General features: G+C 27.4%; 2 protein-coding genes across 3 annotated transcripts in view; one reads left to right on the top strand and one right to left on the bottom strand.

The window, feature by feature from the left end:
- Nucleotides 1-1053: 1053 nt before the first annotated feature.
- Nucleotides 1054-5620, bottom strand: LOC119688107 (F-actin-capping protein subunit beta). 2 transcript variants are annotated; one of them, XM_038102757.1, is made up of 2 exons: nt 5474-5620; nt 1054-2354 (listed from the first exon to the last, which is right to left on the bottom strand). In XM_038102757.1, the coding sequence occupies exons 1-2, from the start codon at nt 5474-5476 to the stop codon at nt 1527-1529; spliced, it is 831 nt and encodes a 276-aa protein (XP_037958685.1). In that variant the 5' UTR covers nt 5477-5620; the 3' UTR covers nt 1054-1526. The 2 variants fall into 2 exon arrangements, with proteins under 2 accessions (XP_037958685.1, XP_037958684.1); XM_038102756.1 differs by lacking the exon at nt 5474-5620 and adding an exon at nt 5268-5368.
- A 6767-nt stretch (nt 5621-12387) lies between these two features.
- Nucleotides 12388-17124, top strand: part of LOC119687395 (tRNA-dihydrouridine(16/17) synthase [NAD(P)(+)]-like) — a 105719-nt gene continuing 100982 nt past the window's right edge. Inside the window, exon 1 of the mRNA XM_038101688.1 lies at nt 12388-12536. The gene's annotated coding sequence lies outside the window, so the exon portion shown is untranslated. The remainder of the gene's footprint in view (nt 12537-17124) is intronic.

The raw sequence follows: 17124 nt of genomic DNA on the forward strand, positions 1-17124 counted from the left end.
TTACATTTAAAAGTTCTAGTTCTATTAAAATTAATAAAACTATTGAGATATATACGAAAAAATATCATATTGTGTTGAGACTTGATATGATGCCAAGCCAGACGACCACCTCAAAGGTAGAACTCCGAAAGGTTCACTACTTCTAAGGTAGAAGTTCGAAGAGTTTCTTGAAAAGACGTGACTTCCCTACTATAGTATGTAATTTTATTTAAAATAAAAAAATAGTTTTTTTTTATTATTTCGAAATAATTTTCTTAATCGTTTATTTTGTAAAAGGCTTTATCTTAAAATTTAAACAAATATGATTATAGTAAAGATTTTAGTATATATTATATTTTCAGTTTTTTATGTTATTTATTTTACGTTTATTTTCTTTTCAGTTTATTTTTTATTTTTAATAGCGTTTACTTTTATATATAAAATTTTTGCATAATTTTAGATAAAATAAGTTGATTTTTATATATTAGTGACATATATTAAATAAAATCTGATTTCAATTAGATCTATAAAGCAAAAAATACAATTTGAACGGGACATGCATGCCTGATATCCCTTTATTAAAATATTACAAAGAAAAAAAAAAAATATATATATATATATATATGTATACATATATATTAATAAAAACTATTTTTATTTAAGCCAAAAAAAAAAATTTTTTTTTAATAAAATTAATTTTAATATAAAGAATATAGAAACAATCTAACGGGTAAGCACACAAGACGTCAGACGTAGGTAGCTAGACATTGCGAACATAAAAATTCTAAAATTGTACATTGAAAAATGCAATAAGGTTTATTTAAACAAATTTAACAATTTCTTAGTAACAATAATGCAAATGCAAAAGGGCAACGTTACCCAAACGGTTTTGAGCACACTTCGTCAATCATTTCGTTGTATTCGTTCTTTCATTATACTATATAATACTATATTTGTCGCACTCGTGGCGGAGACAGACTGCCGCAATCATTGTTATATTGGATATGGGATTTATACACAATTAAGAATTAAGAAGTAGCGCTTCGAACTCCTTCAGGTAACATATTTACACTCTTTTATCATTAATATCTTTCTCTATATATATGTATGAATACTGCAGAACGGTATTTACGCTAATCGTGGACGATGGTGATCGTGGGCGATAGTAACCGTGACCGTGGCGGTGGAGGATGAAATTAGAAAAAAAGTATACAGCAAATGACTCAGTTATGTAAATTCGTTTGGGAAACGCTGCTCTTCGTTTAATACATATATGATTCGTGTGTATATTCTTAAGTCTTCGATTAGTATCAATTAATTGTATCATCATTTAGATATAATTTGTTGCTATTGTTTTTAGAATAATTTTATTAAATCTTAACGAAATTTTTACTACTTAAATTATTTTTGTCTCGCTTCCTTAACTTGTCTTTCGTAGACTTTTTAACATACTTTATCGCTATATGTGTATATATGGGTGTATATATCAGTATGCAGTTTGAATTGTTGTTTTTGTTAGGCGTGAAGGTGAGTTTGGGGAGAGGGGTTTAATTTGCATCCGGTTTAACATTACGCCTTAAAATTGCAGCAGCTAAATCTTGCTTCATTGCTACTTGTGCTCTTTGATCTGCGAGTGGCTGTGTACTTCTTAATCCGTTGACTATATCTTTGGTCTTACCAAAATATATCTCATTTAATGTGTTTCGTATTTTATTTTCCATTTCTTCAACCATTTTACCAATATTGGCTATATGTGGCGAGGATTCACTTACGGCTGCATCTAATTCTGCTTGACGCGTCAGTGAGCCACCCAAATTCATGGTACCTGACCCTTGTTTATTTGTTTGCAACCAAAGCATAGCAGTTGATGTTAGTTTATAATGTGCCGTTCTGCCTGTTGGTTTCTCTTGCACTTCTACGACATGTATAGAATCCCAGCAACCTCTAATTTTTTTACTACCATCACCGGCTTTTTTAATAAGTATCACAGCTGCAAAACCATGATCTAAATCCCATAGATATACTGATGATACACCACCCTCATAGTACATTTCACGGTATTGATCAAAGGCATAATTGGCTTCAATCTCTAATTTTCTTAAACGTTCTGATGGCATTTGCCCATCTTCTAATGGTGGATAATAGGTGTTCGACCACGGCGATCGATAGGAGTCCCCATCTCGATTATAATCGCATAATAAATAATCTTTACCATGCTCTTTATCCTTGGCTATTTTAAGAGGTTGATCTACTGAGGATAATAAATCTTCACAAAGATCCGGCGCTAAATCAATAAGATCGATTAAATTCTTTTCAATTTGTTGCGGCGGTAAACGACGCATAAGATCTAGCGCACAATCCATTTGTAATTCAGACTGAAATTAAAAAAAAAAAATTGCATTAGAAATTTCTATAAAATAATAAAAAAAAAATATTTAAATTTTCAAAATTTCTATATTTAGATATAGAATAAGTATAATTAGAATAATTTTTATATGTATTAAGATTTTAGGAAATACTATTGTATTTTTGTTTTTCAACACAAGAGTTTGAAAATAGATCCATAAATAAATTAAATATAAAAATTAAATTTATATTAAATTTGATTTTAAAAATCAATTATGACGAAAGAAATCACTACTAATCACTCTATTAAAACTATTATTTTAATAGAGAGGTATTTTGAATAGTAATGAATTACAACAACAAAATTTTGTTATTAATTAATTAATTGAATTTTTGGCTGACTAAATAGCAGTGTAGAGTATTGGCACATACCCATCATCAGTGATCTATTGGAAATATTTCTTATAATTAATTATTCGTAAATAATTTTTTGAGACTGCAAGTGTTTTTAAGGGGAAAGGGGAAAGTTTTTACAACTAGTCTAATGCATACAAATATTTGGCTGATTGTGTTGGATATGTTGTGGAGTTAGTTGAAGAATGGTGTGTGGATATCCTGCAGCCTACATGTGATTTCTCACTTTTTCTAGAGAACACAAACTATAGGAGTTTTAACCAACCGGCTTTACCCGATTGTATATCTATATATAATTTAGTATCCTGTGACAACCGTTATTATACTAGCTACTCATATTTTGTTTCTGTGAATTATGTTTGAGTAGTTGTTTTCTCAATCTTTTTAATTCATTTTATGTTTCGTTTTTGGAATTTTAGAAAAGTTCTTCGAAACTGATGGTTTATGTTAAATTGCAGACAAAAATTTCGAAGTACGTTTAGGTCTACATTTCGGAACCACTAGTCAAGTTCAATGATTAAGTGCCGTTTAGTACTCCTAAAAAAGACTACAGCAGCAGGTTCTAAAAACGGCTGGGTATACGTCCATGAGTCCCTCGTCGATCAAGTGCTATTCACCACCCCCCAAAGAGACTGCAACAACATGAGCGGGCTACAGCAACAACAACAACAGATCTCTGCGGGCTACAACAATAATAACAGCGGCAGATCAAGTACAGAATGTTGCAGAATTATTTTTACAGAATTGAGAAATTAGCAACAAAAAATTCTAATTAATTGCACATAATTAACTATATCTCCTGATTTGATACCGGATTGAAACAATCTGAAGAAGATATTTAATCAATACATGCAGAAACTTTTCGCTATTTTTCTTAGGAAGCCATTTTTCCACAAACACAACCAAGAACAGTTCGAATATTTAAATATTCAATCAGCAAAATTAAATTTACCATAATTAATATTAATCAATAAAAGGTGATTCGACTGTGTCTAAGGCGAAAAATATGAACTTATATATCAGAAATTCCACTATTGTCACTAAGCTATAACAGCAACAGTTATATACAGAAGTAGGCGTTCAAAGCTTAAGGAATACTCCACTCCAAAAAATGATACTATTATGTTGTTGTTGTAACCCGCTGGGTTCTGCTTGTGAAGTCCTTTTGGGAGGTGTCGAACGGCAACCGCTGGGACCTACTTGTGAAGTCCTTTTGGAAGGTGTCATTTGGTCTTCGCTAGCGATCAGTAGTTTCGGGACATAGACCCGATCGTTTTTGGAAACATACTATTATGTCGAACTTTTAGATGATCAAAGAAGATTATGTGATTGTAATTCTGGTGGTATACGGTGTACCTTATTAAACAGAATTTTTGTTATCTAATCACTATAAATAACTTCCAGGAAGCAACTGTAAATCAATCAATATTGTTATAAAATAATTTTCGCGATACTTTTTCAAGGATTTAAATAAATTTTAAGTTTATAACACATTCATTTCCTTCATAAAATTAAGATTAAAATTGGCAATTTGCGATTAAGTGTGTGTCCAACAATAAATTTTTCAATACTGAAGAAACTAGCCACTTCAACATAACATGAACTTTGGTTTCATTAGAACATTTCCATGGTAACTTCGTAATTAAACATAAACATGACTCAATGAGAAGAAAAAACATAATTGAAAACAGTTTTCCTAAACAACATTAGTAATCATTCACTGATGGATGGTTTGTGACGAAGCATTGAAATGAGCTCCACAACTGTATTTTGTCCATAAGAAGCTATTGTTCGGCGCAATTCTGACACTATTCGTCAGTGTTCAATTATTAGTCACAGCACACGACTAGCATAAATCAAAATTGAATCATTGTAATGAATCTGCGTTCAAAGCACTGAAGTTGGGCTTATTTATAGTTGCAATGATGCGAATCGCGACCTCAGCTGATCTCTCTTCACAGCAAGTAAAAAGCCACAAATAATTTTAACACAAATTCCGCATTAAAAAATGGGCTTAATACGAAGTTGGCTTAATGATAACATTGTACAAATATTTGCATTTTACTAGTATCTCTCAATACAGAAGCAAACATGAGCATTAATTCTTGATAAACAAAAAAAACGACTGATAACTCTGGTACGTCAGATATAAACGATTGTGGCACTGAACGTTATCAAATGAATCACAAATTAACGACATATTTTCGAACGCATGAAGTAGCACTTAGCACCATTTATAGGCTTCGAACCATTTATAGTCATAGTCTTATGCACATGCGGCGTAGTGAGTGATCAATGGTGATTATTTGTTTGGTTCTATCTGATTATATCTGATGTGATCATTTTTCCAGCACGCACTTGTATGCACCGACGCGTGTTAACTACTTTCTTCACTACACTGTGTTTTTTGTATTCACTTTAATTTTTGCATATTTCGAAAGGTACTTGTTCGAAAAATTCCTCCTCCAACACTGACAAAATTCTTTAACTCATTTTCGAGATAAGAACCTAAACCGGTATTCAAGTACCTCCGAACTCGGGTGCTCCTCCCAAAAACTATTTGTAGAAATTCTCCATTTCGTTGCTCGCAAATCGTATCAAATTCCATTACGCGGACTATTTATTTTCAAAAATATTTTTCCAGCGCATTTGGTTGACAATTTTCTGATTTATTTTTTTATCTTGAAATACGTTCAAATATTAAAATAAATGTTACAAAATTACTATTACTCACCATTTCGTTTCCTTCTTTTATTACTGCTGCTGCTTTAGCTACTTTTACGGCTGATTCGTACTCAATTTTTGGTGCTTTCTTCACTGCGCTTTGCAGTCTGTTCGTTGTAGATTGTACGTTTCCAAAACAAAAACAAAACAAAACAGGGAGCAAACAACACTAAATTTCTATTTTTTTTGCTGATTTGATGGATGACATTTGATATTAGCAGTTTTTTGCTTCAAGACATTTCCATCATATCTCGAAAACGATTAATATATATATATGGGTCGTTTGCGAGTTCACGTAAATTGAGGTAAAGTAAATTGAAATTTTCTAGGGATTTTTTGCATTGCACTTATGTAAATATTTATTTATTTATTTATTCCACTTATTTACTATTTTTGGTTAAAAGTTTTCAAATTTATTTATTTATTTATTAAACATCTTATAAAATTGTCACAATGGTAACACCTAATTTACCTAATTTTGATCTAATTTACCTTACTCGAAATTTTGGTAAATGCCAACATTCGCTGCCATATCGACATAATTTACTATTTCCCTCAATATAACATCGTTTTACTCGAACTCACGCACGGCCATAATAAAATTTCCTTTATTTATTTCTTTATTTTAATATAACGGTAATAGAATAAGTATTTAAAAATCTAAAATAATGTAATATATTATATATTAATGTTTTGCACACCTTTTTAGTATTATTTATTGATAAAAATATAATAAAAATTGATTTTAATATGACAGTAGCCATTATTTTTACTTTGACAGAAATTGTGGTATTTAATGAAGAGGTTTCGAAAAGTAGTGAACTACAACAACAAAAATTATTTTAACATTATTTTAATTAATTGAATTTTTGACTGATCATATATATGTTTCGCGTATTGTCAATTACCCATCATCAGTGGTCTTGAAAATAGTTCTTGTATTTAATTTATCGTTAATAATTTTTTGAGACTGCAAGTATCAGGGATTGAACTCGTGCCCTGCCAAATTTGAAACTCAGAGTGAGCGTTTATTAACCAACTGAACCAAAGCCGTACTTGACTGTTATGTTTATGTCTAGTAAATCTTAAATAGCTGTTGAATAATTGAATTAATTATATTTTATTTTTAATTTTTAAATTTCAACACTATTCTGTTTGTTGAGGCATTATTTGTTGTATGCTTTTATGTTATTCTTTCTTGAGTATAGAACCTAATTTAGGCACGTAATACCGAGAAAGTCATGGTAACGTTATCAATTAATTAATTATTAATTTATTAGTTAATAGTTAAATAATTATTAATTTATTAATTATTAAATTAAATTTATTATTTTAATTATTAATTAATTAATTATTATTTATTAATTTTATTCAATTAAATTTTTGGCTGACCATATAGCTCTTTCGAGTATTGCCAAATACTGTCAAACATAAAAATATGATTTATTATTATTATTATTTATTATTTATAATTATTATAACTTTAATAATAGTATTTTATTAATATATATAAATAAATTATTTTAATAATATTAATATTTTAATTAAATTATTTAATTTGAAAATGTAATTACTAGTGTATGTTTAAAAAATCAAAAATACACACAATATTATTGTTTTTAATTGAAGTGAATATACTAGTCTCATCGATAATATTTACACTATGCAATTTTTTACATCGAAATAAATTGAATATATTGGGTGTATACTTATACTTTTTAGCATACGTAACATATTTGACACTGAGTAGATTTTGGCAAGATCTGGATCTAAAATTTAAATACAAATATGTGCAGTATTATACATATTCGTATTTTGTACACGAATATGCACAATATTATACACAATATTTTTGTTTTTAACTGAAATTAGTACTAGTATAATCGAAGACATTTACATTATACAATTATATCGAAACATATTATATATCTCATGCTTTTTGGCATACTGGGTAACTTACTTGGTACTTGACTGAACAGATTTTGGTAAGATTCTTCGATTTGAATACAAATATGTTTTCGAATTTTGTCTATTAACAAGTTTGTTTTTAAGTTTGTTTGTTTTAAGTTTTGTTAATATTTCTTTTTGTTATATTGTTTGCGATATGTTTACAAATTAACAAATTTTTATTATTTTGTTTGTATGTAAAATTAATTTTTTATTAATTGTTTTTAAGCTTTATTCATCTACATCAACTTATTCAGTTTTTACTCAACAAAATCATAATAATGTTAAAGTACTTAAATACATTTGAGTAATGCCCCAAACAAAAACAACAATTCTTTAGATTATAGATTAGATCACTTTTCATTATATTATATATATTATATATTTGTTTACACAGCTTATCGAAAATTATATAAACAAATATTTAAAAACTAAAGTAAAACTATATAGAACTATAAAACTATATTTAATATAACTGGCTCATACAGTGTACCACAAATGCAAGAGTGATTCTTGGGTCCACTATAAATATTTATTAAAATAAAGGGAGCCAAAGAACCTAACCTAAAAATTCTTAAAACCTTAAAAACAATTTATTTAGGAATCTTTATTCGTATATCAGTTTTTAGTCCATTAAATATCTTTTAATATTTAATACGTCTTTGTATTCAAATGGGTTTCAAAATCACAATGGTTCAAAAAGTTGACTTTATTGGAAAATATTCGATTGTTTTTTTCACGAATATTTTTTATTGAATAATTTGTCTTCTATTATGCACAAATTTTCAGTAATTATGCTTTTAAGCAATCCATAGCGCATATATGTATGTCGCAGAGCTGATTAATCTTGTAGGAATAAGTGTCTGAAGGGGTGTCTAATATATTTTATGGTGTAGTGATTTTAACAAATATGCTATATCTTTTTTATCTTATTTTATTATTTTAGAACTTATTTTCTTGCAATAAATTGTGTTTAAAAAAACCCATAAAGATTGCGGTTTCAATTAAAAAAACATATTAGCTAATATTATGATCTTCAAATCATTACAAAAGGGAGTCTACGTTTTAAGGGCACTGGGTTAATGAGAAAACTGGCAATTCCAAAGTCGTATTCACAAATAAGCCGTTGTCCAAATATAATTTAAGAAATGCTTCAAATTTTAGTAGTAAAAAACTCTCGTTTCGAACAGCAGACTTTTAGGCTTACAACTTCAGCTAAAATAGATACTCTAATCAAATAACCGCACTTTATAGTCGTCAATAGAATGAAAAAGTAGATATATAGAGAAAAATACAGTTCAGTAAAAACAATAATAAAATTCCCTTCACATATATATCGTGAAATTTTTGAAGTTCTTGTTGATATTTTTAGAGAGTATTTTGAATGGCACTATATATCAATCCAAAAAGGTGGACTGATCTGTATTGTATAAGAGCGTTCACGTTTTCAAAGTCATTTGGTATAATGATGTGACGCTTCGTAATTTATTCAGTTTAAAAACCAATTTGTAAGAGTAGAAAGTAATTCATACTAATTTCGTACTAATTAATAATGATAATTTAAATTTTTATTTATAGTATTTTTACTAAATAATATTAAATTAATAATTTTTTGTTTAACCACCAACGAATTTGTTGATACGAATACATAATTATAATTCTGAATTTATTTCTCCTTCAATAATTATTGACTATTTAACATAGAAGAAAACTTTATTTATAATAAAACGAATAAAGGACTACTTTATTCGACTTCCAGGACTTCCAGCGCATGCAAGAACTGCAACGATGTCAGCTACCATACAATTTATTACACAGTATTTTCAAGATTTTTTGTCACTTACACGTGATAAGTACACCGCTAGCCGGAATTTGTGTCCCCATATCAACTCAAAGCTAGATTACACAGAGTTAGTTTTTATGACCTTTCTGGAATTGGTTTAATGCTATAAGAAATATTTCTCATACCCAAGAATTTTTTAAGATTTTTATGATTAGACACTATCTTGAATATTGCTTAGAATACCAAACTTATAAAAAAATATATCAATAACAGATACTGAAGAGGATCACATCCTTTCGACAAGTACCGCAATCTGTTTACAAAACGTTTTGATCCGTCTGTGATTGAAATTATTCCTGATATGAATCATTATGAAAAACTATGTACATAATATTATTAAAATATATACATATATACATAAATAATATATTGTTTCGGTTTTCAAACCCAGAGCTGTTGTATATGCCGGACAGACAGACGGAATATTTGTTTATTTGAATTTATTTAAAGTTTGAAATGTGATTGCAAAAAAAAAGAAATTTTACACTTTTGTCATTATAGATGTAGTACAAATGCCCAAATTTATAAACCCAATTTTTTGGTACATCGTTATGATTTTTTTTTTTGAATGATTATATATATAATATATATTAATTTTAAAATAATTTCTAAAATCAATAATTTTTGCCACAAATTTTACTTTAATAGAATGTAGCCGGTTTTATTTAGATGGGTGATATGGAAGGAAGTCTATTGACTTCTGTCCATGAGTGTAAAACCCATATTTATTCTGGGTTTATTTCTTATAATCTGTTTGATGCATTAATAAAAACTTTTGACTAATATCTAAAGAGGAGATATTCTAGGAAAATAGGAAAAAATAGACCGCGTAATGTTTGAATTTTAGTTAAAGTAAGTCTGGTTAATCGTAACTTTGTTGATAATAATAAGCGAATGATTACGTCCAAAAATGTGTGTTGAAAAAAAATAGAAAAAATAGAAAAAAAAATAAATAAAAAATCAAGTCACTTGTTAAAGATTTTGGATGCAAGTAGCAGGCAAACGAATGGAGTAAACGCTTTCGACTAAAAATCTATGATCGAAATAAAGAATCCGCTGAATTGCTTATAATTGATATCTGTCTTTGCAAAAAAATAATGAAATAATGGTAAATATACACATTAATTAAACGTATATACAAACAGACAAACATTTATACATTCAACAATGTGTTAACATAATAATAAAGCAAATCGTAATAATATTATTATGCATCACAAAATTTGATCTCACTTTTTAGTAAACACAACCTTGAAGCGCGGTATCTCCAGAACGAAGCTAAATCGATATATATGTAGCTTAATGCGAAAAATTGTTAAAATGGTGAGATCTAAATAAGTCCATTCCTTTAATTATAAATATTAGTGTTTTAATAAAATTGATACATTGTTGATATTTGTTTTTTCATATCCATAAATATAAATATCGAAATTTTAGAGCTCACGACTTGCCTTTGCTTGTAAATTTATATATCTTACATTTACATTACACTGAATACATATGTACATCCTTTTAAGCTTTGTTGTTTCAGTAATTAAATTAAAAAATTTTTTAAAAACTAAATGTTTTAAAGTGCATATATAACACAATTACGATCTCGGGTATTTTCCCGTAATTCTAAATTTAATTTTGTTTTAAACTTCTCTTTCGCAGAATTGTCCAATTTTGCTTATTGTCCATGGTGAAATTTTTTATTTTATTATTATTTCAGTAATTGACCACTTTGCTGAAACAAACCGTATAAGTTTTATAAAAATTAAATAACAAAAATAATGCACCCAATAACAGCCAACAATTTCATTTAATATAAACGTTTGAGATATTTTTTTTTAGCTTTTTCGTTAGTTTTGGTTTTTTTAATAAAAAAAAAATAATAATTCATTCTTCTTCTTGCAATATTCAACACACTATTTGCTACGAGCGGCTTATTTGTTTGATTTTGTGTTACTTCTCTTTTAATAGCTTAAGACAGTATGAGCGCGAGATGAAACTATAAAAGTTAATTGCTTAATTTCTTTTACTAGTTAGTATGTGACACAAGAGTTAATAATATTATTTCTTTTTTTGTCCTACTAACCAATGTAAAAGGCATGTTGTCACTTTTCGCGCTGATTGCGTTTTCAACATAAGTGTGGTGAATGAAAATTTAACACTAAATCTAACGTTTTTTATATGGTTTTTTGCGAAATTATAGATTTTTTCAATTTCGATAATGAACGTAAGTTGCTGTTGTTTACTCCTTTGTTAATAATAACAACATATATGTACATCTTAAAAATTTTAAAACAAATACTATGGCACAGATATTAACATATATTTTATATATATATATGATCGCAGTTTTGAATATTGATTGCATATGTAAACGTAGATAGTTACATAAGTGTGTGTTTTATATACTTATATATATTATATATTTATAATATATATTTAATTGTTTTGAGTAAATATATATAGACTAAGTTGGGTATTTGGTAAACGTCTACGTTTAATTCGATTTTGAAAAAATGTCGCTTAATTAATAATAGCGTTTTCGATTGGTTAATCTGGATTCAATCTTGATTTACCCTCGATCTGTGAAATTTTGTTGCCCAATTGAATATCTTACATTTTTATATTTTTGTGTTAGTAAAGGTTTTTATTTTTCATAAATACATTCATATATGGCATTATATCACATTTAATTTGTCGTCATATAAAACAGCTGTTTATTAAGAGATAATATTATTATTCTAGCAAATAATCTAAAGTATTATAAATTAATCACGAGTGTTATACATTTTGCTAGATATTCACCAAACTTACTAATCGAAAACGGCATAAGTAAACGAACACTATTATGAAACTTTTTTATTATATTTTTATCACAAATAATACATTTAAAGCATAATGTTGTTTACTGCACTATTTTTTAATATTATATTTTTAACATACTATTACATTATTTATTTATAATTAAAATTTTTATATTTATAATCAAGAAAATTATTTTCTATATATAAAGAATAATTTTTCAATGTCATAAAAATATATACAAATTATGAAATCACCCTGTGTTTTCATTTCACCTCTATTGTCCAACAGCTGTTCGCCGCACTACGAATGAGGGAAGATAACAAACGAGAAAAGACAAGCATATATTCAACTTTTGTAGTTTTATTGTGCATAAATAAATGTGCGTCTTATGGTCGTAGTTTTCTGATTTAATGAATATCGGTAGAACATTTAAATACGAAAAAGTGACTTTATGACAAAAATCCTGACAATTCCTACTTAAAAGAGTGTAAGTGTAAATAAATTAATTATTATAAAATAGTCTTAAAAAATAAAATTTAATGGGTTCAGAGGCGACATCAATTCTCACTTCTAACAGGTAGGATTGTTGTTGCACATGCAGTAGAAATAAGGCTTTCTTGAATGGAATTTAGCACGCAAGGGAATGCAGGAGAAATGTTGACTTCATCACACAGCGGCCAAGTGATGAACAAGCAAAATGTTAACATACATATTTTTATTGAAATAAGTTGCTTAGAGCTTCTCTGATTCTAGTCTTACGTTCCAAAAAAAAAAAAAAATTATAGTACATAAATAGTTCAACTTATAATAAGGAACCTCAACATGTCAGACACACGTTAAGGCAATTGCATTATGTTTACGCAAACAATTTGACGAATTGCAAGCACGTGTTTTGTCAGTAATTGTTTAATATTTGTTATTGTTTTTATTAATTTCCAAAAACGCTTATTTTATTAAAATTATATTTTTTTAACAGAATCTTATGAATTTATTTTTTTTTGAAACATGGTATAATATGGTACGCATTATAAATAATTCTAAAGATAAATTGGAAGCCCTGAATATATGTACCTATGTCCAAGAATAGTTTTTCTTATATCTTCCATTCAAAAAGTACTGAATTTTGGCATGAAACTTTGTTAAATTTGTGCAAATAAATGTTATTTTATACGAGAACATTGTTTTATTCTAAAGAAGTACAACATTATTATCACAAGGACCCATCTATAGTCCTTATAGCTCAATAGTTATAAACCATCTATAGTTATAAACTATTCTTGAATGCTTATCATTGTTGTCTTGCACATTATCTACTCATCTAATACTTCATCTATTCATAAAACTGTTTTTTCTTGAATATTTTGAATCGTTATTATCTTACACATTATCTCTTCATCTGATACTTTATCTATTCATCTAGTACTTTATCTATTCATACTAATTATCATGCATATTCAACAGTTTATTAAATGTTTTGAATCATTACTATCTCACACATTATCTATTCGTCTAGTACTTTATCTATTAATAAAACTGTGTCTTGAATATTTTGAATCATTACTATCTCACACATTATTTATTCATCTAGTAGTTTATCTATTCATAAAACAATCTTTTGAATGTTTTGAATTATTGTTGTCTTACACATTATCTATTCATCTAGTAGTTTATCTATTCATAAAAGATTTTATTTTATTTTTGAGTCATGGTTGTCTTACACATTATCTATTCATCTAATATCTATTCATAAAAGAGTTTCTTGAATGTTTTGAATCATTATTGTCTTACACATTATCAATTGACCTAGTAGTTTATCTATTCATACAACAGTTTCTTGAATGTTTTGAATCATTATTATTGTACACATTATCTATTCGTTTAGTAGTTTATCAATTCCTACCAACAGTTTCTTGAATGCTTTGAATCATTATTATTTTACACATAATCTATTCATTTAGTTGTGGGTCTACTTCTTACTGCCATCGTTGCGGTCATTCTTGCGACATAACTTGCAAATCAAATTAAAATTAACCTGTATTATTAATTTTAAAAATTCAATTATTCAATGGATATTGCATTTGCTACGATATCGTGCCATTTTAATCGTATATTCAATACCCTGCCTTGCTTTTCGTAAAATTTAATTTAAATAATCTTCAAAACAATAGACCACATTAATAGATTGTTTACTATTTGTAATTGATGTTTTTATTTTTTAACATTAAACATATTATCATGCTTTCTTACGATGATCTGTTTTTTAGTGATTTTCGTATCAATAATTATTATCATTAAACGTAATTAACATATTTACAAAAAGTATAATTAATAATAATTACAACATTGTAATTGCTTTCAAGTTTCGTCTTTTCTTTTCCAAAAATTTTAAAGCATAACGATAGTTTTGTGTATCAAATATTATTCTATTATATTATTTAGAGTTGAGATTGCTGGTGGGATATTTAACGTATCACCATGGACTGCGTTATCACTTTAATAAAATGGGTCTATCCGAAGAGATGGAGTGTCGGCTCTGCTTAAAAGCAGACGAGACTTCCAGTCACATTCTCTGTGACTTCTCAGCCTTGATCTGGGCCAGGAGCAGGTCACTGGGAGAAGAGCTGCTCTCCCCTTCTGACATTAGAAGGTCCTCAACGGCCGACATTCTGGCTTTATTCGGAAGGTGCAATGTCGTCTGTTCGGTTAGGGTCTGTTGCAGCACAAAAGATCAATCTAGACGCAGTGCTTCACTCCGTTCAGAGCTAGTACCCCGTTCATTCCTATTCCTATTATTCTATAATTCATATTGCTGTTTAAATTTGATTTGAATTTAAGACTCATTAAGTCAAGAAAAACAAGAAAAAGAGAGTTTAAAAAAATGCAATAAAAATTTTACAACAATAATGGTGTTTTCTTATGTACTAAGTCCATTTAGTAATTAGAACATTTTCAATGTCTAATTTAATAACTTTACTATTTCACACAAGCTCATCTTTTATTTAAATTAAGGCTGCATAAATAAAATTATATGGTTGAGGTATCAGTAAGTCATTTAGAGTATTGTCAAAGTAGTGCTCGTAATACAAGTAATAATTTATTTTAATATATAAGTGTATTTTTTTAATTATTCAAAAGTAGGAAATGAAAGTTACTGGTAATAATTTATATAATATTTTTTAATTAGATTTGCATTTTCCAAAATATTTGCTTCAGCAATTTTAAACACGCGCTGCTTTTACAATGCAGCCAATTAATTTAGTTTCCGCCAGTGCCACTGCATTGCTCAACTATCCTTGAAACATTGCAAAAATTTCAAATTATTTTTAATGATTTCATGTGAATGTATCTCAAAAAGGCAAATATAATCCTATTATTTTCGAAGCCAGAATTATGAATTGTTTACTCTGTTTGCTTATGATTTCCAACGTCCAACAGAACTTTAGCAATACCAACAACTCTCAGACAATTGAAAACTTCATACTGTATAAAATTTTAATATGATTAAAATAAAATTTAAAAAGTTTTGTTTCTTTATACATAATAAACTTTCATGCATTACTAATTAATTATTTATTTTTTTTACATGCATGTAAGATTATATAAAACATTTAAAGCTGAAACAGTTAATACTTACTTACTTAGTTGACCGTTACAGACGTAAGTCGTCCTTGATCGTATAAGCCGGGCAAAGTGGTGGATCATTATTCACATTTAATCAGTTTCTGTTTCTGTAAAATATAATTATAAACACGTTACGGTCCCCTTTCTTTAGGATTTTGATCAATTACAAAATCTCCCTCTAAACAGTACTTTAAGCTTCGCCAAAGGTTCTATGTGGTTTTAAACCCTGAGTTTCTACACCATACGATAACACAATGGGTCAATAGGTCTTAGGGTCAATAGCCTAGGGATCGCCGGTATAATCTAACCTACCCTAATCTAGAACTACTTTATATTAAATTAATCCATAACACTAACCCACAAATGTGATTTAATTAATTAGTTTGTTTAGAAATCATGCTAATGACATTGATCCGGATTAGCGAATAAGTAGACAGGTAATGCATATTTTCTGATTTTATTTAGATTACAAAATGCTTGACTCGATTACTCGATATAAAAATTTCTAAATTCGATTTCTAAGTACTCGTTACTTTTTGATCACAAGCTTTATAATAGATATTTTTTCTCGATTGTACGAGTATATAAATAATAGAATAAAGCTTTATATTATATTGTATTATATTAAATATACATAAATAATATGTATACTTATAAAAAAAGGAAAACGATTAGTTCATTATAAAAATTCCATGTAATGTGCTGTTTCCGTAAAGACAACCCATTAAATTTTATTTTACTTGTTAAATTAAATAAAAATTAATAATTAATTTATTACTAAATTTTTTTAATTTTTTGTATTGTTTTGAATATTTTTAATTAATGGTTTTTTGTTTTTATTTTCCATATTGCAGCACGCATTGGGCTAAGCTTTAAATCCATTATAATCACACATATTACATTTTATTTTAGCTATTTAAGTTTATTTATTAAATTTATTGAATTTAAATTTAAACTTTTGATTTTATTTGAGTACTTTGTATAGTTTAGTTATTTGTTTTTAATTATTTAATAACTAAATTTTATTTGATTTTGTAAGACTACTACTAACAGCTGGTATTTTGAAATATAATTTAAAAATATCATATAAAAAAAAAATAATAATTTATACAAAAATAATATATAAATGTATGTGAATGCTTAAACTCAAATATGTATTTTTATTTTATTTTAACTAATGGTTTTATATCATTATTTGGAATTGCTTAATTTAGATTTACTTAAATAATTATTTTTGCACTTAACATTGGTTAATTTGGTTAAAAGTATATTCATTTTGGGCATTGGATCACAAATAAATCATTTTTAATTTTTGTTTTTATATATTTAAAGTTTAATTAACATAAATTTACAGTATACAATTACATTTATTAGTTTACAAATTAAATTAAAAACATTATTAAAAAAGTTGTTATATAAAATATAAATCAGAATTTTAATTGGAATTATAATTA

This window comes from Teleopsis dalmanni, chromosome X, assembly GCF_002237135.1.
Source record: "Teleopsis dalmanni isolate 2A chromosome X, ASM223713v2, whole genome shotgun sequence".
Lineage (NCBI taxonomy): Eukaryota > Metazoa > Arthropoda > Insecta > Diptera > Diopsidae > Teleopsis > Teleopsis dalmanni.